At 35.6% G+C, this 25,106-nt stretch overlaps 1 protein-coding gene across 1 annotated transcript in view; it reads left to right on the plus strand.

Annotated features, from left to right (window-relative positions):
* LOC124361739 overlaps positions 1–2,893 on the plus strand; it is a 28,456-nt gene extending 25,563 nt beyond the window's left edge. Inside the window, exon 10 of the mRNA XM_046815696.1 lies at positions 2,758–2,893. Coding sequence (XP_046671652.1) covers positions 2,758–2,886 — 129 coding nt within the window. The 3' untranslated portion in view covers positions 2,887–2,893. The remainder of the gene's footprint in view (positions 1–2,757) is intronic.
* Positions 2,894–25,106: the final 22,213 nt, after the last annotated feature.

Below are 25,106 nucleotides of genomic sequence, written 5' to 3' on the forward strand. Positions count from 1 at the left end.
TTTAAGCTAGTCACTGCCTTAAACACTTAGGGAGCCCCATCAACTTTAACAGTTATCCCCTGCAGTAGACTAGACTAGACCACTAGATGTGTTTGTGTTGGTGATATGTTGCTCCTGTATATCCATAAGATTGCTGCTCTTGGATATCCATAGGATTTCCCAGATTTAAGTAACATCGTTTTTTTATATACCCATTGTTCAACTACAGTAGAAACCAATATGTCACTTACATCTGGGCAAACCAATGGATATCCAGGAGCAACACACTACTAACTGCAAAACGTTATTGGGGTAAAGCAGTGTATTGAATACTTTGGAGGATGAAGATGGAGCTCCTAGGCTGTTGCCAGTCTTAACTCCGGCTGAGAGTACCAATCCCTTACTACCCGCTTTGAGTGATAGAAGCTGGAACAAAGCTAGCCCCCGTTTTCTAAGATCAGATGACAGATATAAAGCCTACTATCCCTCCTCGTAAGATTTCGACAGAAGGCAGTCCCTACCCCCAACCTTAGTTCTACCATCCTGAAAGTTCTATCACTCTAGAAACAGGCATTAAGATCCTTGTAGCTCTAGGTAAGTGCAATGGGAGACTTCCTCGGCTTCTTATCCCAAGAGAAAAAGTTCTTTGACTAGTAATCCTGACAGTTACGTGGGGGCAAGCCTTGTGTCTCCTATAGCAATGCTGATAACTATGGAATCTACTATATTACTAAATAAAATTTCCTGTATTGTTTTGTGAGTTTTAATTGTTCTCTTAAGCACATAGAGTCTAGCAGAGAATCATAGAAACACTATCACGTAGTTATCTTTTGTTCCTTGCTGTGTGCTGTGGCTTTTTACTCTCAATTTCTTTTTATTTATAATTACTTATTGATTTACTATGGCTTGTCATCTGTTTCAAAATAGTACAAGAGATATAACAGAAAAATTAAATAGTAAAAGTAATCAGTTGTAATTTAATTATCTTTATATTCATGTAACTACAATTTCTTTAAAAAAATTTATATTACAAAAAAGTTATTTTTGCTTTTAAAGTTTACATTAGTTTTAGACAGTTTAAAAGTATATTAATAAGTTTTAACTTATATTACTAGAGTAATAACCCACCATTCAAAGAGTTAACAGGTCTGAATGCTACTGAATCGCAGAATGCTCGTAAGGTACAAACAGTACAACGTCTAAGGGTGAACAGTGAGTGGTACTTTTGTAGCTACAGGTCAGATAAGTGCAACAAAAAGGTTAGGCTATGCATTTTCAGATTTTAAGTGTGATTCTGAGCTAAAAAAAATGAAGAATAACCTTTTTCCAAATTCCTCTTTGTCTAGCCACTAGCCGCCATTTTGTATTTTTTATTAACAAGTTATTATATCTAACAACTAGTAAGGCTAAAGAAACCAAATTTGGCACATAAATTTGAACAGGTAAGAAGCAAATAAAAAAAATTGTGTTATTTTCTTTAATATTAAAAAAATGGTATCTACAAATGACCATTAAAAATGTTTAAAGTCAAATAACAAAAAACCATTATAGTTATAAAAATATACTAGACACCAAACTATTTAGAGAATTTTATTGCAATTCCAACTGTTTCAGTTTCAACGAAATCCGTCAAGGCATAAGCGAGCACAACCACTTTAAATGTATGCTTGCACAAGCCAGAAGCAGCAAACATTTTGTCTTCTGATAGACATCAGCTGTATCACATCAGTTATACAAAACTTATAAGGTACCAACTAATTGGACAATGTTATTACAATTCCAACGGTACTTATTTCAATGATATTCGTTAATGTATGAACGAGCTGGACCACTTTAAAGATACTGTTGTAGAAGGCAGGAGCAACAAACAACTGATAACTCTCATCTATGACATATTTGGCACTCCCAGCTTGTGCAAGCGTACCTTTAAAGTGATCGTGCTCGATTATGCATTGATGGATTTCAATGAAAAAGCACCATTGGAATTGTTATAAAAATTTCAAAATTGTTGGTATCTTTTAAAATTGTTATAGCCTATGTAAAACAGCTGATACCTTTAAAAAAATATTTTTCTGCTCACAGCTTGTGCAAGCGTACCTTTAAAGTGGTCATGCTCGATTATGCCTTAATGGATTTCAATGAAAAAGCACCATTGGAATTGTTATAAAAATTTCAAAATTGTTGGTATCTTTTAAAATTGTTATAGCCTATGTAAAACAGCTGATACCTTTAAAAAAATATTTTTCTGCTCACAGCTTGTGCAAGCGTACCTTTAAAGTGGTCAATGCTCGCTTATGCCTTGATGGATTCCGTTGAAACAAGTACTGTTAGAGTTGCAATAAAATTTGCCAAAAGATTAGTGTCTGCTACAATTTTTATAACTATACTGGATTTTTTGTTATTTGACTTTCACAGTAATTAACAAATGCCATTTTGTTAATATTAAAGAAAATAACACAATTTTTTCATATTTTTCTCTTATTTATGTGCCAATTTTGGTTTCTTTTGCTTTACTAGTTTTAGAGATCATTTGTTAATAAAAAATACAACATGGCAGCTAGCCAGACAAAGTAAGAAATTGGAAAAAAGTTATTCTTCATTTTTAGCCTAGAATCACACACAAAATTTGAAAATACATAACCAGTTCAACCTTTTTGTTACACCCTGTATAAAAGATCAATTCACATGTACTAGACTTTATTTACTGCTAAATTAACCTTGAATGATGTTTCTTTATTAAATGTGTTATTTTCTAAATTTTGACATTTCTGTTCTCAGATGGAAGAGATCAAGGTGTGGCAGGAACTAGAATCTTTACTCCTGCAGCTACAAAACAGACAAGGGTTGCCAGACTCATCACTCTTCACCAACAATACGTACTCCATTGATGAGATTAAACTCTATTGATTTTTAATTTTGGTCTCACACATTTATTCTTTTCCTAGCCCTTTCTCAAAGACAGGAGGACAATTATAAAAATGAAATAAAATAAAATGTTAATCAGACTCTAGTAATTGTTTTGTTCAATCCGGCAAACCCTGTTGTAGGCTACTTAACAGGTCAGCCAATAATACAATAATCTGCAAATAATAAAAGCTGTGTTTTAATTGGACTTTTATGAAGTAACATTATTACACTAGTTATTTATTTTCAAATAAAGTTATTTAATATAAACTGAAAGACCAGGGGTGGCCCTTGGCAAATAATGGGTGCCCCTTACCTTCATATTGCTAATTCTTATTCATAAATAAATAGTGTAATACAGAATACTTGAAGACCAGATAAATGACTGCAGAATAGCTATTATACAAACACTATTATTATTTGTTTCAGAATAATCTCCTCTTGGTATTACTAGCCAAACCCAAGTAAATTTCAGACGAATGGGATCATATGGCGAAGATGAGAGCAATAAAATTTGTGTTCTACTTACAAGCAATGATGTGCTAGTATAAAAATATATCAAAGATTACACAATATGTATTTTTTGTATGTTTTGGACAAATTCATGTATGAGATGTTCACAATTTAATTTTAAAACAATAGAATTTTATAGAAAGCACTGCAAATGAATCAGTCTCCCCACCCCCCCCCCCCCCCACCCCCCCCCCCCCCCACCCCCCCCCCCCCCCACCCCCCCCCCCCCCCACCCCCCCCCCCCCCCACCCCCCCCCCCCCCATCAGAAGATTAAATAAATTTTCTTTTGCAGTTGATTATTCCTGATTAAACCAAATTGAACAGGAAAAAGATCATCAAGTAATTTTCTATTTCAATATTAAATTCTAACTTTCACAGTACCTCGCACATCTGCTGAAGACTTCTCCAAGTAACTAAAATGACTATTATAGATTAATTAATTCAAACTTGAGACTTTAAATTTTGAAAATAAATTTTAATCTTACAACTCAACAAACTCAACCTTCTTCCCGAAAAATCAAAACGGGCAAGAGTAGGCTAAACCTTAATACGTCTACACTCTCTGAGCACACAGCAAAGAATCTCCTGAAAACGTGGTTTGAAGCCACCGGAAGGATCTAGAAGTCCCTCCCACCATCTAATCAAGCTAACATTGACCAATCAAAATTGAGCAACACAATGTCTGAGTTGAATGGTACCTATCCAACCCAGACATGTAACCCTTGTGGCTCAATACCTACATAACAAAAGGAAGCTTCTAGCATTCCTTGAACCCGAATTGACAAGAAATTCAGCTCTGCTTGGAAGGTTCACAATCTTACAATTCAATTACTATATAAGTTTTACAATTTCTCTTAATTAAAAATAAAAATATTCCTATAAATAATTCAATAATATAGGAAGCATCCTATAATAACTGATAAACAAAACTCTGATGACAGTTATTTAACACGACTCAAATCAATATTTTAACCCATGAGCCTCCACCATCGCTTTATTCCATGTAAATTTCGGTTACATTAATAAAGGAAATTAAACGTTAATAGGTATGCACAATTTACCCGAAAGTATATTCAGGATGGAAATGTGAAATATGCAATGTCAAACACAGAAATAATATATTATTATTCGGACTTTGTAATGGCAAACTGGATATACTAATTAAATGAATTATACTCACCAAGTTTACTGGACTGGAATGTTTCGATTACACTGATTGAATTATCTATAAACTCGTTTGTTTTGAAATCCAATTGATTATAATATGTTATAAATTTGTAAACTGCGCCCACAATTTCTAGCTTCAAATTAATCCTGATTGTGATCCTATAAATGCGAAAATTCCTTTGTTTGTTTGTTTTCCTCTCGCGCATAAACTATTCAACTGATTGTGCTGAAATTTTACATGGCTACTCTTACGGTCCCTGAGATGAATATAGGCCTATTTTGGTTTCGAAAACCCCTCCGGACTACGCCCCACTGGTCTTTAGAGTAGCGAAAGTCCCATCTTAGTCTCTAAAGTTGCCATTTTAGATTTCGATCAACTATCCACCTTACAAAATGCCCCATAAAATGGTCAGAATTTGACACTGAAGACTCCCTTTGAAGCAGTCGGCAAGAACTATGCTGGATGTAAGTTCGCTGGACTGTGCTTTTGAACTGATGTACCAATTCCAGCTCTAAATGTTCTAAGATATAGACAATATTTTGCACTTTATAAAGAAACAAACTAGTAGTGTCGTTGTTAATATACTTTTAACTGTACAGTGTTATCGAATATTAAGTATTAGATACTAAAATGCAATGTTACTATCTAACTTTTACTACAAATTTGAAGAATGATGTAAAACCCATTCAATTCACTTTGCACAGAATTAGGCTTCTGATCTATATCTTCTTCTGAGTATGTTTTCTTGATCGGGAAACAAGGCAAAATCAAGCATGGAACAAAACATACTAAGAACGAAGTTAATTACAACGGCCATCAATATAAAAAAGGGAAATAATTCCCTCGAGCCAGGAGTATTCATGCAGGTGCAAAACCTATGAAATTACTTGCAAAGCCGCATTTAACTGCAAGTAACGAATAAAAATGATTTTATAAAATTTGCATTTACCAAAGAAATCCGTGTTACTGCCATACGTAGCGAGTGTAGGTAATCTTCTGTATTTTCTGTTACAGACAACTAGGTTACCAAGATACACACTCGAAGTATTATTTACTAATTGTTGTCTAACTTCCACGTGATCAATTATTGCATACAAATCTTTTTAACAGATGAATTGTTACTGCCATATGTAGCGAGTGTAGTAATCTTCTGTATTTTCTGTTACAGACAACTAGGTTACCAAGATACACACTCGATGTATTATTTACTGTTGTCTAACTTCCAGGTGATCAATTATTGCATACAAATATTTTTAACAGATGAATTGTTAGTGTTAAACTTACAATACAATTACATTATATATGAGGGTATAGTCGCTCGTATACTCACTACTTCAATAGAAAAACTAAAACATTATTATGAAGATCCAACATTTATAAGTGTTGAAAAGGGGTTGCCACCCCTAGAAGAACTATATTTTTGTTTTTCAACTTCCCGATGTCCATTTTTCTTATGCCTTCAACAGGAAAGGCAAATATTTCCATAATTAACCACCAATAGGGGTTGAAAGTTTCAAACCCCAAGGAGAACAAATAAATTATATATTTTTCATATGCGATTTAAAATATTTGGGGTTATCCCAAGAATATAATAAATATATTTTTTTCAAAAACACTAAAAAACAATTTTACTGTCGTTCTATAATTTTCAACATTTTAAATAAATTTAATTTCTTAACCTACTGAAATCAATCAAATGTAATAAACTTAATAATATAATTAATTAATGGTGTAAAATACAATATGCAAAACAACTTTACTATAATTGTATTTTGATGATCATGTAAGATTAATTGCTCGTATATTTCATAAATACACGTAGGATATGGACACTAACTCTATGCATTTAATTTCAGAATAATTCTTCCGCCAAAGATAATATGTATTTTTTCAAAACAAAATCCCAAGAATAATTTCTGTTTATTTTTATGATGAATTAACCTCACTTAAGTACATGACCCAACTGGAGAAACTACTCGCAGTTATTTACGTACAATATTCTCTGAAATATAATCATAAGAGGTGTCCAAATATTACCAGTAGCTTGTATTGATATAGAAGATTGTATATAAGTAATGGAAAATATTCACTTTTTCATTTCCAATTCCAAAACACGTTCAAGTGAAGTCGGACATCTCTATCTCTCGTCATATTAAATTTGAAATATAGATGTACCTTTTTTCTCAGATTATATTTAAAGTATAAGGATTAAATTCTTTCTTAGTTTCTTAGCACTTTATTGATACTTATAGCTTTTGGTAAGAAGGTCTGATATTTTGTCCCATCAATCTCAAAATAATGTAAGTAATAAATGTAAAATAAATAATTAATCTTTAATTTCTTTAATAAATATATTAAAAATGAAATTATAAATATTTTTATATTTTGACGACATTCGTGTGTGCAAAAAGGCTTAGATTTATAGCTTTACTACTTTTTAGACCATTAGAAAATGATGCGTTAATATTAAAAAGACACGTTTGCGGAGGTAAATGGTTAAAACTGAAAATTGAAAAACTTTCAATTTACTTACTTGGACATGTTGTAGACGTTCTTATAATAACCAGATGAGTATGATAGGTTATCAGAGTCAATTTAAATTTAAATTCTTTTTATTGCATAAGATACACAGTAGTACATTATAATCGTCAAAATAGTATAGATCTAAACATAAACATGATAGTGCTATCAACAAAATCCAATTTCATAATACTCAAAAGAAAGAAATAAGCACACAAAAAACAATCAATTACATTGTAAAATGTAAAATCCACTTTAGAGAGGAATTAATTTAAATTATAAAAACTACGTTACTATTAAAGTACCTAATATAAAAGGAACTTTTAGTAGGTAGGGTTTAGTAGTATCTATTTTAAAGTACCTCCTCAGGTTCCCTTTAAAAGTTGTCTCCTCACAAACATCTTTTAAATTTTGGGAGATAGCATTATAAAAGATTACACCCGCGTGCATCGCCCTAGTCTCGTGCAGGGACAAACGATGTGAGGGAGTACGAAGCAAAGTGCCGTGCCTCGTCGGGTAGGCATGAGTGCTCCCACTGACGGAATCTGACACAGATGCTTCCTCACATACATGACAACTCTAAAAATGTAAAGGAATGCCACTGTTAGAATTTTGAGATTCCTAAATAAACCACGACATGAATGAAGATTTGGGACCCTGCATATGATCCGTACAGCTCTCTTTTGGACCAAGAATGCATGTTCTGCAGAAGAGGCACCACCCCAGACCTCAATACCATACGCCAACAACGAAGCGAAACACCAATGGTAAGCAATCACCAACACATCTCTGTCCATAAATGTATTCAGAGTTCGCAATGCAAAACACACATGACTCAGTTTACCACACAACCTAGATACCGTACATGAGTACACTACTGAAATCTACTATCGATGGTTGCACCCAGGAAACACGTAGATTGAGACTGTTCTAGTGAAGTTTCATTTATGTTAACCAATAAATGAGTTTTTTTTTACTTAATTACATTAAAACATGAAACCAATATTTAATACTTTTATTTTTTGTGATTTGCCTGACGAAGATAGCCTTGCTATCGAAAGGCTTCACAAAAAAGTATTAAATATTGGTTTTATGTTTTAATGTAATTAAGTTAACAGTAACCAATATAAGCTCCATCTACAACAAAATAAATTAGTTGTTTATTTTTTTGTTGGAAACTGAATAAATGTGGTTTTCTTAGCATTCAACATTAGGTTATTTTTTGACAGCCAACTGTCAATATTTACGAGGGAAGAAGATTCTCGTAGGTCCACGTCACCTATCTAAGCCAACAAGAACCGTAGTATCATCCGCGTAGAGTACAAAATTGGCGTTCCCCCTGCACACATGAATATCGTTGATGTAGAGGATAAAAAGTAATGGGCCCAGAATAGAACCCTGTGGCACTCCATACTTGTTCTCAATTAAGTCTGATTTCGAAACCCCAAGTTGAACGAACTGTGTGGTGTGAGACAAATACGATTGTACCCATGAAAGAGCTACGCCTCTAACTCCATACCCTTCCAGCTTAGAACACAAAATCCCCTTATCTACACGATCGAACGCCTTTGAAAGGTCGCAAAAGATTCCTATGGCTGCCTGGCATTTTTCTAGGTGGTCAATAATTAGGTCAACAAGAGAAATCACTGGGTCAGCTGTTGAATAATTCTGTCTAAATCCAAACTGATTTGGAACCAGTAGGCTACATTATGGCGCTGTAAAAAGGCAGACAAACGTGAACAAACCAGCCTCTCCAGCACCTTAGACAAAGTAGGCAATAGAGACACCGGTCTGTATTTGTCCGCAGATTCCCGATCACCTTTCTTAAACACTGACACAACTTTAACTATTTTGAAATAATTTGGGAAAACGCCACCTGCAATTGATTCATTGAACAGAATACACATTGGATTTAGAAAACAACCGTATCATTGCTTCAACAACCAAGCGGACATTTTTGGTTTTCATTGATATGATGGTTTTATCTAATTCATCCGGTTTGATTGGTGTAAAAAAGAAAGATTGAGGGACCACTCTTCCACGTAAACAGCTGCCACTATCCAAACTCAAGCAATCAATTGGTTACAAATCACAGAAGACTAAATTAAATATGCTAGCAACTTCCCCCAGGCGAATCAACCACCACTCCTCCATTCAACAAAGCAATATTTTCATGCGGTCTCGTGTCTCTAGTTTCACGTTTGATAATTTCCCAAACTGTCTTTTGTTTGTTGTCACTATCAGATTTTGTTTTAGATGTTAGTAACCGCTTACGGGAGCTTGCAAAATTCCTCAGAATAGTACAGCGCCGATGCAGAAGGCGTTTCAAATCTAGATCACCAAAAGCCGTAACCAAAATTGATAGATCTCTGTCTTTGGACGCCATCTCCTTAATTTTGTAATCAAACTCAAAAGTTGCCTTGTATTTTTTTAGGTCTCGACTCTTTAAACGGGAATGAGACTGAAACAGCTTTATTAATTAAGCTAATGAATGTTTCAAACCTTGAATTTACATCCTCTAATGTAGATACAATGGACTAATCCGTCAAAGCCAGCATTAAAATTTTGAATCTGGATCTTGGAGAACACTCACTTTAGAATACAAACCTTCTCCACCCTCTGAAATTTGGTGAGATAGACATTTAAAGTTCAATTTAAAATCTCTACATATTATAGTATGTTGATTTCGCCTTAATATGCCAGTCAACAGCTGCTCCATTTTAAGCAAAAATCGCTTTTGCTTTTACAGGGTGAAAGATAGACACAAACCAAATTAATTACTGAGGTTTCTAAGAAAGACTGGTCACCAACTTTAAATTCCAATTTTACAATTGCGCATTCAAAACAATCTTCGTTTGGAAATGTAATTGTTAATACTGCTAGCCGTATTACAGAGAAATCAAATATTGAGTTATTGTTTAAAAATGGCAACCCCACCGCCCGCGTATTTTTTTTCCGACAGAAAGAAGGTACACATGAATACTGTGGGATTACCACCGACTCCCCATCGCCCATCCAGTGTTCAGTGTGGCAGATTATATCAGGGGCCGAAACCTTGTGTCTTACGCTCCTTACATTTCGGTGGTATATGCTTGATCCATCCCCATTACTGCTACCAGTTTTTCAACTAAGATAGAACAATTGTCTAACTCATCTAATTTCGATGAATTCCTCTCTGGCCAATTTTCACTAAAAATCTGAATCATCATTTTCGGTTACAGGCAAATACGGAAAACTATTCAAGTCCAATAACATAAGTCCATCCTTGATCATTAATGTCGGAAGCGCTGCCGGATCCCAGGTCGACGATGCTGTCGGTCTGCCCTCCACCGGTGCACGGCCGCAGTCCCCCAGTTACTGGAGGATGTGTCGCCGCCACGTCTACGTTCTGGCACCTCTCACCGTTCAGCTCAGTTGCGGAGATTTGCTGTGTTTCAGGGGCCAGCTCCAATGTGTCCTCAGTTGAAGATGAAGCGATCTCATGGGTAGGAACGTGGTCTTGACGATTTACATTATTCATGAACCAATATTTCTCCGCATAGTATATTTTTGACAAGGCCATTTAGGTATTTGCCATCTAAGGTGAATATTTTCTACTGAAAGTACTACCTTCCACAATATAATAATAATAATAATAAATAATAATAAATTTATTTCTCAAAACAACAAATATGTTACAAATCATGCTGAACATTGTACACTGGCACAATACAATACATAACATACATAACAATAAAATTAAAACAATGCCAAGCAGATCCTATAAAATTAATATATTTCAAGTACAATGCATAATATAATATAATTATGAGAAATAGACTCCTCCAAGGCACAGCCTGATTGGAGGTCTTACTGAATTTATTTTACAAATGGCTGATCTAATTTTCAAATTACATATAGAATGAAAAATAATTTCTCCAAAACCAACAAAGTCTACTCATAAAAAAATACACTTTCAATTAATAATTTGTCTTTCTTTAAAGCCCATACAAATATTATAAACCATTAAACAAAAATATCTAGTTTCATGAATAAACAAAACTGTTCTATGTTTTACCCTACAACAAAACAAAAATCAACCTTAAAACTTGATTTTATGTACATAAAATATTAATATGCAAACCTTTATATTTTATAAGTTTAAATAATATATAAACAAAAAATAACGTATATCCATATCAGAAGATTTTACATTTTTTATCTGCCATAATCTTTAAAAACAAAAACTTTTACTGTATTATCTCAAATAATATTTCGTCTATATTTTCAATTTCCAACAACCACTGTCTTAATTTAGAGCTGAATTTAGTTAAAGAATTGACGTAGCGAATTCGATTAGGTAATTTATTAAATATTCTTGGCGCCAAAAAATTATAGCTTTTAGTAAAAAATGTGTTTGATGGCCTAGGTACACATACATCTGACGCATTTCTTAATTTTGATCTGTAATCATTTAAATCTGTACTATTCCTGCTACGACGATAAAATATTTTCAAGACTTTATAAATATACGCATGTCTTACTGGTAGTATTTTTAATTGATAAAATAAAGGAAAACTTGCTTCAGTTATATTTCTTCGTAAAATTAGCCTAACGAAATGTTTTTGAATTATAAACAAGGATTTTGTGTTAGTTTTATAAGTCCCTCCCCAACATGAAATTCCATATTCCAGTCTACTATGCACCAGTGAAAAATATATCATTCTTAGTGTATCATTATCGCACATGTTTCGTAAAAAATAAAATAGTCTCAAAACATTATTTAATTTTTTCTTTAAATCTAATATATGTTTTTTCCATGACAAATCCTTATCTAAAATTATTCCTAAATATTTAATACTGTCAGTAATTTTTACTTCAATACATTTATTATTACAATATACACTCCTACTACAAATGCAATCAATACAGTGTAGAATAATCCTATTTGTTAAATGATTACCTTCCCTTAAATTAAAATTTAAATAATTTGTTTTAGCGGTACTTAAGATCATATTATTTTTAGTGAACCACCACTGTATAGCTTGAAGATCTAGGTTCATATTCAACTCTACATCAGCCCATGTTTCTCCAACGTAAGAGAAAGCAGTATCATCAGCGAAAGAAGTTACTTTTCCAACAAATCTTGCGCTACATAAATCATTAATATATATATTAAAAAAAGAACTGCACCCAAAACAGAACCCTGTATATATACTCTTTCTTTTTTTTAATTTTTAAATTTCCATTAATTCTGTTAATGATTCTATTAATTAGTCCGCTAGGAGGGAGATCAGGTCATGTCGGTGAAATAAATTTACCTGGTGTGTCTATTCGTCTTCACAAAACCGAGTGAGTCCCACCGCGGAGTTCGCTGGTGACCTGCTATTTTCGTTAATGGTGCTGACATCGTTAGAAGCCGCCATTGTGACAACAGCACCCTTACCTCCACGCGTTCATGCCAACCCCTCACAGTTATGTAGAACGTACTGAAGAGGAGCGCCAGCGTTTGCTCAGACAAACACACCTGAATGTCTTTTTAAATGTTTGCACCATTTGTTTGACAAATGTTTTGCATGGCTATCTCCATCTACAAGTTCAATATTATTTTTCTTCGATGAACTGTATGACCTGGACTTGTGTCTTATTGAACCACTACCGAGACAGTCTGATGTTTGGATTGTGTTTTTATTTCTATAGTTTTTTTCCTTTCCTTGTTCTGTAAGTTTGGTGGAAAGAACTCACTCTCTTCTTTCTCTGACAAAACTATAAATATGTTTTAATTTCTAGAAACTAAGGATATTGTGAATTTTCCTTGGCAGCTAGAACTCCTTCCTCTATTGTTCGGATAGTAGAAATATTTTTTTATGTTTCCTGTTGAAGAATATTGCATTGAACACAATCCTCTAAGTTTTTTGTCTGCAGTGATTTATCTGAGGATTTAAATTCTGTTTAGATGGACGAGTCGCTTTTAATGCTTGAACATTCACAACTCTGTGCCTTTTTAACTCAACTTTCGCGTCTTCAAGCTGTCTGGTCAACTCATCCACCAAACCAGCTTGTCTACTAATTAGTTCACTAATCCGACCTACTAACCCATCCTTAGTTTTTAAATGCATGTCTTCAGTCTGGCACTCGACGCTGTACTACTCTTTAGCACATATCAATTACGATACTAGTGCGGAGGATGGCAGGGCACTATATTAACCGGTATCTGTCGTTAAGATATCACCAGGAGATGTTATTAACGGACTAGGTTATAAAGTCCTCATAGTAACCGGGTGATCGCCACAATGTTTCTCGATGCAGATAGCTATTGTTTTGTTTCCGTTCTCAACGATGCTCCACAGATACGACCAAGACAACTCCAGTTTATACCACCATTGATTACCATATTCCCTCCTTTCCCTGTATTTATGATTCTTAAAAACAATACAATCTTTCCCACTTTTTTCAAGAGTAAAGTCCATACTAAGCTCACTACAATCAATTAATAATAGGGATTATCTACACACGCTCCAAAAGTTACAATATTTCAACCTTCAACTTATCTGAAGACTTTCTCAACACAATAATGTTGTGCAGGAATAGTATCTTCTGGAATGCAGGCGATTCCATCCGACTGCCTGTGCGTGAATTCCAATAATTATCGTAGTTCCGCCGCGCCGGTCATAGATAGCTGAGGCATTTACTCCAGATAAGATAAGAAGATATCAGAGCGAGTGCGCTAATCTCTATGAATGGCAACGGGACCTCTAGTACGATTTCCAAGAATTAAAACGGCCTTGAGAGGTATCTCATTGATATGTACGGTGATAGGATGTTTCAAGCGATTGCACTATTTCATACACGATATATTTATATTCTTAATATTCCCAACACAATACATTCGTTGCCTAAAAATGTAAATATTTTTCCTTGTTGCTGCAGCATTGTAAACACCAAAACGTAGTATTTTGTATTCAAAATATACAAATCATGGATTTCTAAAACTGCAAATCAGCAGCAAATAACTCTGTATGGCAGCTGACCATAACACCGGCTATTTCCTAATATAATATGTAAAAAAACTAAGGTTGCAAAACATACAGCACTGTTGTCATACTTACATACTCTGCTCAGTAGAGCGATATATCCAAGTGACAACCTGTGCTTTATGAAATCAGCTGTAGAGTTTTTCTACTGAACCCATTGGCATGAAACTTTAAAAAGGCAATTCAAATTAAATTTACAATAAAATTATCTTTTTAATCCAATGTTACGATGTCAGATTCTTATTACATTTATTTTGAAATCATCGGATGTAAGTGTAAATAAAACTGTAAAATGTACAGTGATCTTTCTGTAGAAATTAGACAAAATTTGGAAAAAATGAGAAAAACATTTATGATAAAAAGTACTTCAAGTTATATTTACGCAACATTTTTTTATTCTATTTTAAGTCAACTCTGATGTCACATTCCTGTTAAATGGAATTGTAAATTATCACATATAGGGGTAAATAAAACTGTACAACGATCTTTCTGTAAACATTTAAGAAATGTTACAATTAAAAATTACTTCATTCAAATGAAGTTCAGCTTAATTTAGTTTATAGTTTCAAGTGATATTACACCTAATGTGCAACTGTGCTATGATTCAATAATGTTATGCTACAATAAACAACTACACGATGTTATTTTTGTTTATTTGTACAGATTACTTCAGATTACTTGGAAATTATGCTTCGTTACATACATTTTACTAACAACTTACAATGAAAATCTCCTGTTCTGTTTTTTGTGGTAGAGCCGATTGCCGCAAGGTCTAAGACGTAGGGCTTGGTATCTGGAGTTATAGGTAGCTCAGGTTCTAACCCTACCTATGACCAAACCTCTTTTATCAGTACTATCGACCTTATACTGTATCGACTCTCCTCGTATTCGGTTTTTTTGTGGTAGAGCCGATTGCCGCAAGGTCTAAGACGTAGGGCTTGGTATCTGGAGTTATAGATAGCTCAGGTTCTAACCCTACCTATGACCAAACCTCTTTTATCAGTACTATCGACCTTATACTGTATCGACTCTCCTCGTATTCGGTTTTTGTGGTAGAGCCGATTGCCGCAAGGTGTAAGACGTAGGACTTGGTATCTGGAGTTATAGATAGCTCAGGTTCTAACCCTACCTATGACCAAACCTCTTTCATCAGTACTTTCGACCTTATACCGCATCGACTCTCCTCCTATTTGGTTTTTGTGGAAGAGCCGATTGCCGCAAGGTCTAAGATGTCGGACTTGGTATCTGGAGTTATAGATAGCTCAGGTTCTAACCCTACCTATGACCAAACCTCTTTTATCAGTACTATCGACCTTATACTGTATTGACTGTTCTCCTTATTCTGTTTGATAAGATCTTCACACAAACCAGTGGAATGTGAGGACGAACAGAATACGGCTAAAATGGGGACTGGCTCTTCTTAAAAAAATACATTATTTTTGCTTATAATAGAATAAAAATTGCTATTTGGTCGCAGTGCTTTAAATTAAAAACAAATTTTCACTTTCATCTCTTTTGGATATCTATGTAACTTAAATAACAATCTCTATTAATTTTTATAACAAATATTGCAAATTTGGACAGTGGAAAATACATCGAGACAAATTTTAATAATTTTACGACTCAATTCAACGCCTTTATATACTGTAGTTTGGGGAATAAAGACACTATTCGACTAAATTAGTATTACAAAAGTAAAAGTTAAAATATATGGGTCAGGAAAACGAGCAAGTATTCTGTTTATTGGAACTGCACCTGAAGGGAATACTGATAACTCGCTTGGCTGCCTCCCAATAACAAGTTATAAAATATGAATTGCACACAATAAACGATTTCAAAACATTTCTTTTAGTATTTTTCATGCATTAACTGCTCTCTGGCCAATACTTTCGCTGTTTTACGTTCCAAGCGATTCAGAATGTGTCGTGTATCATAATAATAAAGACAAAAAAATACATTATAATCGCACAACCTGTCAAAATATGTTTTCACGAACTCTTCTTTATTATTCATTGTATAAATTTTAAGAAGCTTAAAATATCGACGGATGGTTGAAAACGTTAATGTTTTTACCCCATATACAAGCTTCCATATGCCATCTTGTCTATACTTCCAATAAAGATAAAAACATTCAAACTTGTAATTATTAGCAGTCTAAACTGTATAACCCACTTCTGGGATTATTTACAAATTACCAAACAACATGAATTATAAATTAGAATCAATTCATTTTTAGATTTAAACTTTCTTTCTTTAATTTATTATGTTTAAACACACATGTTTTTTGTCATCATATGTGTTTTCATTTTTGCCGCTTAAATATGGGAAGAATAGTAATTCAAAAAAGTTAATAATGATACGTCCGAATACGGAGATAATATTGTTTTAGGTGTTTATACTTTTTACATTATAATAACCGTTCCATTATAACTAAAATTTAAGTTTTTCAGTTCAAACAGGTAAAATTCATGAAACATTCTACGTATATGAAATATTTTTGGTCACTACACGACGAATTACAGGCATTTCTGGAGGAAATTTAGTCAAATCTGCTAAGGGTAAAAACGTGAGTTGATGCATGAGCTTCACGGAGGGATGCATTTTTTAACAAATTATAGCCCAGAGAATTCATAATTTGTTGAAATTGTATTAAAAAAATACATATCAATAGATTTTTTCCAGAATATCAATCAATTGGTTGTTAACAATATGTAATTCCCTCCAGTCACCTTCCATGAACATATTGTAAAAAATTCAATTCCTTATCTTTACAAATTAATTTCTTTGAACCTGAATTAATATTCTGATAAATTTTGCATGACATGCCTTCCCATGTAAAACATTACATCCTAATCCCAAAGCACCACACCATCCCAAAAGTGAAACGTCCACCCATAGAAAAAAACAAAACAAAAAAACATCCGTCCCAAAAAATACCGAAAACCTTCCCAAACATCTATCCCCTTCCTCCACAAAGTCCACATCAATGGTGACAGCCACACTCGGCACATCGCCGAGCTTGTAGACTAACTGACCTGCCCTGCGACATCGGTTGGAGGCAAGTGCATGCCCGGGGGCCCGCCTGCTGGATGTTTTGAAGCCGACCCCAACATTCCCTGAACCAGGGCCACGCTGCGAGGTGCTCATCGCCGGCACCAATGACCTGGCCATTGGCACGCAGCGAAACATCTACCGACACCTTGAGCCCTACATAACATCCAGAGCCAGCAACACCGAGCTCCTCGTGGCCACATTACCGCACCGACACGACCTGCATCCAGCCCAACCCCATACATGACGAGACCGTGCTCGTGAATGCCTATATAGAAGAAACTGGCCGTTCGGCACAACTTTCGGGTGCTGAAGTTCCACGAGTTAAGCCGGAGGTATTTCACGAGGCACGGTCAACACCTCTCCATGCGAGGTAAAAACGGGTGCTGGCTGAAATTATTGTGAAGAGCCTCACAGCCACTCAGAGGCCCGTGAAGACTGTGCCGCCATCGTTCGAGCCCACTCCGGCAGCCACCAGACATCCAGCCATCAGGAGGTCTACATCGAACCACCAGGACGTGACCTATGCAGAGGCTCTCAGTGGAGCTGCTGCTTCGCCGACTACGCGAGACCCCGGCCATGCATCTCAACTGGATGAAATTAACATGCAAAATTTTTTAGGGACCCCACTCATAGCACCGCTCAAAAATTTGACAGGAAAAACAAAAAAATCAAAAAATCCAATCTGAAAAGCCAATTATCCTCAAAGAAGGTCACTCTGGTGCATCAAAAAAGCACAAGTGGCTACAAATAAGGGAGACGAACTGTCACTCATGTGTGAAGAACTCAATCCCGACCTGCTGATTGTAACCGAACACGGTTTCAACAACAGCAACATTGACAGTTTTCAAAATTCAAAATTACCAATTGGCAAACTCTTTCTGCCGCAACTCCTCCAAAGGAGGAGGTGTAGCAATTTTTTTTGAGAAACAACTTTTCCTTTACCCCTCGCACGTTTGGCACATCCGTAGACAAAAACATTTTGAAGTTACAGGGGTAAAGATAAGAACAATTCAATCACAATTTGATGTGATTGGCTTGTACAGGTCTCCCAACGGAAAACGATGAATCTTTTTTTTTCAAATTTCGAACAAATTTTGTCTGACGTGACGATAGAAAAAGCGCAATTTCATTGTCATGGGGGACTTTAACATCGACATTTTAGATGATAACAGTCCAATGACTAGAAAACTCGCTGACTTGTTGGGGTCGTTTGGCCTTAACTGGTCGATCCACCTCTCCCACGAGAGTTACGACCACTTCGGCGACTGCGATTGACAATGTCGTCACAAAATTTGTCAGACACCGAGGCTTTAGTGGTCAACACAGCCATTTCAGATCACTATGGCCAACAAGTCACAATCAATGGTCATGAACCAGCAAGGGATCCAGTCAACAAAAAAACAATCAGAAACACAAGGCCCGCAAATATTAAGCTCTTAAATTTTTTTCTCGCTCAAGAAAAAATTGGAGCTTTCTAAATTTTGGAGATCCCCTTGAAACACAATTCAGTAGTTTTGAATCGACCTTTAACTACCACTTAAAACGTGAGCTGTCCCCTGATAAAAATTCGAGGCAACGAGGCAACAAAAGTGCACATGGATCACCAAAGGTATTCTAATTTCGAGAGAAAAATTATTGTTTCTCTCAGAAATTAATAAGCACTCATTAGATGAAGAGTTCAAAATCTTTTTTTCAAAATTACAAAAAGAATCTACAGAAAGGTTATCAGAGCTGCGAAAGCTTATGATGTAAACAAAGCATTGCTCACGTCCAAAAATGTCTCAAAAACCGCATGGGCCCATAATAAACAATAAATCCTCACTGATCGACAAGAAATCGATCTCCAAATTGAAAATGAACATATTAGTGACCCAATGAGGATCGCTAAGGAGTTCAACAAATTTTTTGCCTCGGTTGGGACTGACCAAGGACTTAGTCCGCATCAGAACCAAAAATCCCCATCATAGATACCAAGTCCAGCAGCCTCAATGGCTCTGACCCCGGTCACAGATGAGGAGATCGCCAGAGTGATAAGAGAACTCTCTTCGAAAAAAATCGAATGATTCAAACTATGTCTCAACGTGGCTTCTAAAACTGTGCTCCAAGCATTTGTTGAGGCCACTGGAGCATTGATTAATCTCTCTTTTCACTCGGGAACGTTTCCACCCTCTCTCAAAATTGCGAAAGTTACCCCAATTTTTAAGAAGGGGCGACCCCCTTTCAAACTCAAAATTATCGCCCAATTTCAATGCTGCCGGTCTTCAGCAAAATTTTTGAAAAAGCTTTCTTCACTCAATGTGTGAATTTTTTTTGAAAAACACAACCTACTATCAGCAAACCAATTCGGGTTCCGAAGTGGAAAGTCAACAACTGACGCAGTCGTTCGTCTGGTCGACATGATAGTAGAAGGAATGGAAGATCGAGGAGACACGTTGAGTGTATTTCTCGACCTTTCGAAAGCATTTGACTGTGTTGACCACCATTCCCTCATTCTCAAATTGGGACATTACGGGGTGCGAGGAGTGCCACTCAAGTGGCTCGAATCGTACCTTAGTGATAGAAAACAATTTGTTGGAATTTCAGGACGTCCGATCTGAAGGAGAGGGCTTTATTATGGAGTTCCCCAGGGCTCCATCCTGAGTCCTCTACTCTTTTTGATCTACGTCAATGATGTTGGTTCATCGGTAAGCCGCGGACAACTCGTCCAGTATGCGATGACACGACTCTATGCTTCAAAGCGAATTCAAAAACAGAACTCGAAGAGATTACATTCATTGAACTCAACAATGCGATCCAGCATTTCAATGAACAACCTCAGAACAAACCCAACGAAATCAACATTCATTCAATTTTGCCTGAGACAAACGAACTCAGGCTCTAGTCCCACTGTCATGTTGAATGAGACTGAGATCGAAGAAGTCTACTCAACAAAATTCCTTGGAATACACCTCGATCAAGGGTTGACATGGGATTTTCATGTAGACAGCGTTTGTTCCAAGGTATCCTCAGGCATTTATGTTTTGAGGAGACTGTCCGAGTATTGCCCGACTCAGGTGCTGGATGACGGCGTACTATGGACTAATCTACCCCACACCTCTCCTATGGATTGGTTTTGTGTGGGGGGTTGCTCAAAAACAAATGTTTCCAGAATCTTCATACTGCAAAAAAGAGCAGTCAGAATCATTGCCAAGCTGCAAAAGGAGAGAGTCGTGTAAGCCAGCATTCAAAAATCTGAAACTGTTGACACTACCCTGCCTCTAACGTATTACAGACATGCCTTTTCTTCATGTCAAAATGCGAAACCATAAGAGGTAGTAACATACACTCTTACGCAACAAGGGGCAGGGAGAACTACCGAACTGGGAGACACAGAACGGCAGTTCATGAACGTTTACCGTCACAGGCGGGAGTTCAATTCGTCAACAAATTGCCAAATTCAATCAAAAATGCCCCAATGCTCAAAGCATTTAAAACCCGTCTGAAAACTGCGTTCATTGCAAAAGCATTCTACAGCACAGACGAGTTCATGGCACACCATTGGGAGACGAATTGGAAGACTGATTAGGTGAAAGAGTGGGACAATTCGAATGATTGGGAATGAATAAATGTTGACAATGTATGTCTAAAAGGGATTGAGATGTAAGAATGAGTGGAAAATTTTTAGTTTAAACAAATATAATGACGATTGCCATACAGTGTTATATTGTCTAACGCAATAAAACATTTATTTATTTATTTATTTATCATGGAATGATCAAAAATCTTACTTATATTATCCTGTCTTCAACAAAAGGGCTTTAGACCAAAATTGTGTTTAGAAATGTAAAGATTCTAACAAAAAACCAATCATGCAGTGCATCTGAGTTTAAAAAGGACATAAGTTTGATACTTTCAAGAAAGTAATTGGGTAAGACGAGTTTCAACACGAGACCAGTCGCGCAAGCATGAGAACTAAAATAAGGTTTAAAGTTCCGAAAGAAATGTAAATTATGAAGGAAGTTTGTTGAGGTAAGAAAGTAAACCGAAGTAAAAAAATACGTTGGCTCTCCAAACTGTTTCTTCATAAATAGTCACTGTTGTTTGCACAAGTTAAAATATTCATAATGTTACTTCAACTCGAGCACTAGTGCACTGAGCAAATACAGTCCAAGCATTCACTTTGTTATTCAAGCTGCTTTTATCGGAATTCCGAGTGCCAATAGTGGTAATTACTGTACAATCACAAACTGTATTATGATTTATGAGTTAACCTTACTGTACAGTGTAAACGTAGTGTGTTAAAAACCATTATAACCATCAACACTATCGTTACACGCTACATTATAGTACCAGGTCAGAGAGCACCATAGTACATGTCGCGTAATAGTTTCGCTAAAGTTACATTCTAAACTTCAGTTAGACAGGCAGATGGTCATGCAGAAAATACATTGACGCAAAAATAGCAATCAGCCAAATTCCATGGTTGTACATGGACAATAACAGATCTCAGTCTTATCTATGTGTCAATTATATATATAACAAAAATTAAAGGCTACAGATTAAATTATTCTCGGGTCACCTTGTCACATGATACATTCCATTTTTCCCATTAAGTTATGTTTCATAGCAGTGTTCAAATAATACACATTTCCGGATAACTAGGGAAGAACTACACCGCAAGAACACGCTCATGTCAAATCTAGTCATCGACTTTCCACTCTATTTTTTTTTTTTTTTTTTTTTTTGTGCTCTATGAATAAATAATTTTAATGTTAAAATTTCATGATTGTATTCAGTTTGTTTAGAAATTTATTTATTCTGATATTATCTCGTTGCCATCGTGGTTACCCATCAGGTCAATATAAACATATTCACTAATGCTCAGCCAAATCCCATGAGTGGCAAGTCAAGCTTGATGCAAAACTTCAGGTTTATAGATAAGTTCGTGTTGTGCGGCTAGGCAGACAGACAGACAGATGTGAGTCCAGCCTCTCGAGTGTTAGGCTGAGCGTTATGAGTATAAAGTATAGAAGAAAAAATTGAAAATTAATTTTAACATTCCTTCAAGCTCAGTACAAAGTAGATAGATTTTGTGATAGCTGAAATATTATTAATTCATTATCATTGGATTTATATTTACTCGGTGTCAATGGTTTTGTGTTACAAGAAACACTTTAGGAAATTTAATAGGTATTCCTGAAGTTTGTCTATAGATTTAAAAATAATGGAGTTGGGATTTTCTTACAGCCACTATGATGGACATAAATGGCGTACCAAGCGAGCTTAGTCGAGGTATTAACAGATTAGTGTGTGTACCAAGCAGGACAACGAGCTTAGTCGAGGTATTAACAGATCGGTTTGTGTACCAAACAGTACAACGAACTTAGTCGAGGTATTAACAGATCGGTTTGTGTACCAAGCAGTACAACGAGCTTAGTCGAGGTATTAACAGATCGGTTTGTGTACCAAGCAGTACAACGAACTTAGTCGAGGTATTAACAGATCGGTTTGTGTACCAAGCAGTACAACGAGCTTAGTCGAGGTATTAACAGATCGGTTTGTGTACCAAGCAGTACAACGAACTTAGTCGAGGTATTAACAGATCGGTTTGTGTACCAAGCAGTACAACGAACTTAGTCGAGGTATTAACAGATCGGTTTGTGTACCAAGCAGTACAACGAACTTAGTCGAGGTATTAACAGATCGGTTTGTGTATCAAGTTTGACCTTTACGGTCATTAGTGACGAAAGTTCTTATGTGATTTACGTATAATCAATACCTGTAAAAAAAAGTACTAGATCCAAAACATTTTTGTATTATACAACGTTTACTACGTTTACTAGAAATCTTATATGCATTCCAGAACAGTAATTCTTGTAATAAAACCTAATAAAGCATAGTTTTAGTATCTACTAGCTGACCCAGCGAACTTTGTTCCACCTTAAAGGCAATATCACATGATCACATTTTGTACTTTTTAAATTAGGATAATTGTAAATAAAAAAATATAATTATTCAATGATTCTTTATTTGCCATTTATTGTAGCACCTTGTGATAAACCATTTTTTGTTTTTTTTATTAGGCGCGAAAAAAATAACGCGGAAGGTCTTCCGACCTGTGAACATGCCACATATAATGGACCATGGAAAAACATGGATGTTCGAGATTAAGACCACAAACTTTTAACGATTGGCCTTGTGACTTATTTACAGTCATGGCGAATGCAAGACGGATCAGAAATTGAAGTCATTTAAATTGAAATGGCATGTCGGTTGGGATCATCGGGATACTCGGAATGACAACTTCCTCACCTTTGAATTTTCCTTTGAGTATTGTGGCGTAAATAAAATTGTTCATCAATTTACTTACCACCAAATGTGTTCCGTTGCACAGTTTTGGCTGGTTTAAGTTTTTAAGCATGATTACAACAACCAAACTTTAGTTGTAAATTGTGCTGTGGTAAGCCAGGTACATCCAAGGAGTTTAAAAATTCAATTGGATAGTTGGTGGCATCACCTTCATTTGCTACACAGTCAATAGATTTGATAGAATGCAGTGTACCAATGATCTCATTCTGAATTATGTAGTTTAAGTCATCTACATCTTTATTCTTAGCTACCAAAATTGCTCGCTCACTCAACTATTCATTATTTTTGAGGTTAGTAATGATGTTTGGGAATACTTTGTTAAGTATTCGTTCGTCTTTCGATGAGACAAAGTTATAGAAATTCGGAGGAAATGAAATCAATCCGCTCGATTCGTCGACAGGTACTCGACGATTACCGATAGTCAGCAATTGCTCAGAGAAATCTTCAGCAGATGTATCGTTCAACAATGCAACTCTCATGTTTGTTGTCAGCTGAAGTTTCTTAACATAGATTCGATGATTTGAGGTAAGCGTTTATCTCGTCGGCAGCAGTCGATCTGGGAATTACTGGCAATGTTTGGCGGAAATCGCCAGGCAGTAAAATCATTGAGCCTCCAAAACATCTCGAGTCATTACGTAGATCTTGCAATGTTCGGTAGAGTGCTTCCAATGCACGTTTATGCGCGATTGTGCATTCGTCCCAGATGATGATCTTCGATTCTGATAAAACTTTGGCCATAGCGGAGTGCCATATTGCATGTTGGTTTTTCAATACATTCCAGATTTAACGGCAATTTTAATGCAGAATGTGTCGTACGACATCCTTTTAGTAATGTGGCTGCTATTCCAGAAGAAGCAACTGCAACCGCAGAGTTGGATCTTGCACGAACAGTGGCTAAAATTACTGACATGAGGAATGTCTTACCAGTTCCACCAGGGGCATCCAGGAAATAGAAACCACCATTTCCATCATCAGTTGCCTTCATTAATGTATCATAAACTTCCATTTGTTGGGGATTCATCAGGGGTACATTCGTTTGAACTTCTAAATCTAATTCCTGGTGATCATATTTACGTTTCCGTTCCAATTCTCGATTAAATGCGTCATTCATTTCACAATTTGGCACTGGCATTCCTAACCTGACTAATAAACTACCGCATATGAGATAGCACATGTCTTCAATCAAAAGCAAGGCCCTATTATGTATCTCCTAATTCATTTCAAGATTGGGATTTCTTGAATTGACACGAATTTGATGTAAAATATCTTCTGCCATATTATCCTTGTATTTGTGCCATAGGTTAGATGGGTTCGATGGAAAGCATGTCGAAATGATGATAGCAAATAATGTAATCTGACTTGGAGATGCAGAGATAATTGCTTTCAATTGTAAAAAATTAAAATTTGAATTGTATTATCTGGATAGTAAAGTCTATGTTTAACAGTGATTGCAGAAACAGTTGAAAAAAATTTGCTGTTTCTCTTAAGCTTACTCTATGCTTTAAAACTATAAATGTAAAGAAATTTAAAATGGTAATTAAATTATATAAACATATATTTCTTTTGTTGCATTATATAATTATGTTTACAAAGAACAGCTGATTCA

This window comes from Homalodisca vitripennis, chromosome 5 (genome assembly GCF_021130785.1).
Source record: "Homalodisca vitripennis isolate AUS2020 chromosome 5, UT_GWSS_2.1, whole genome shotgun sequence".
NCBI classification, from domain to species: Eukaryota; Metazoa; Arthropoda; class Insecta; order Hemiptera; family Cicadellidae; genus Homalodisca; species Homalodisca vitripennis.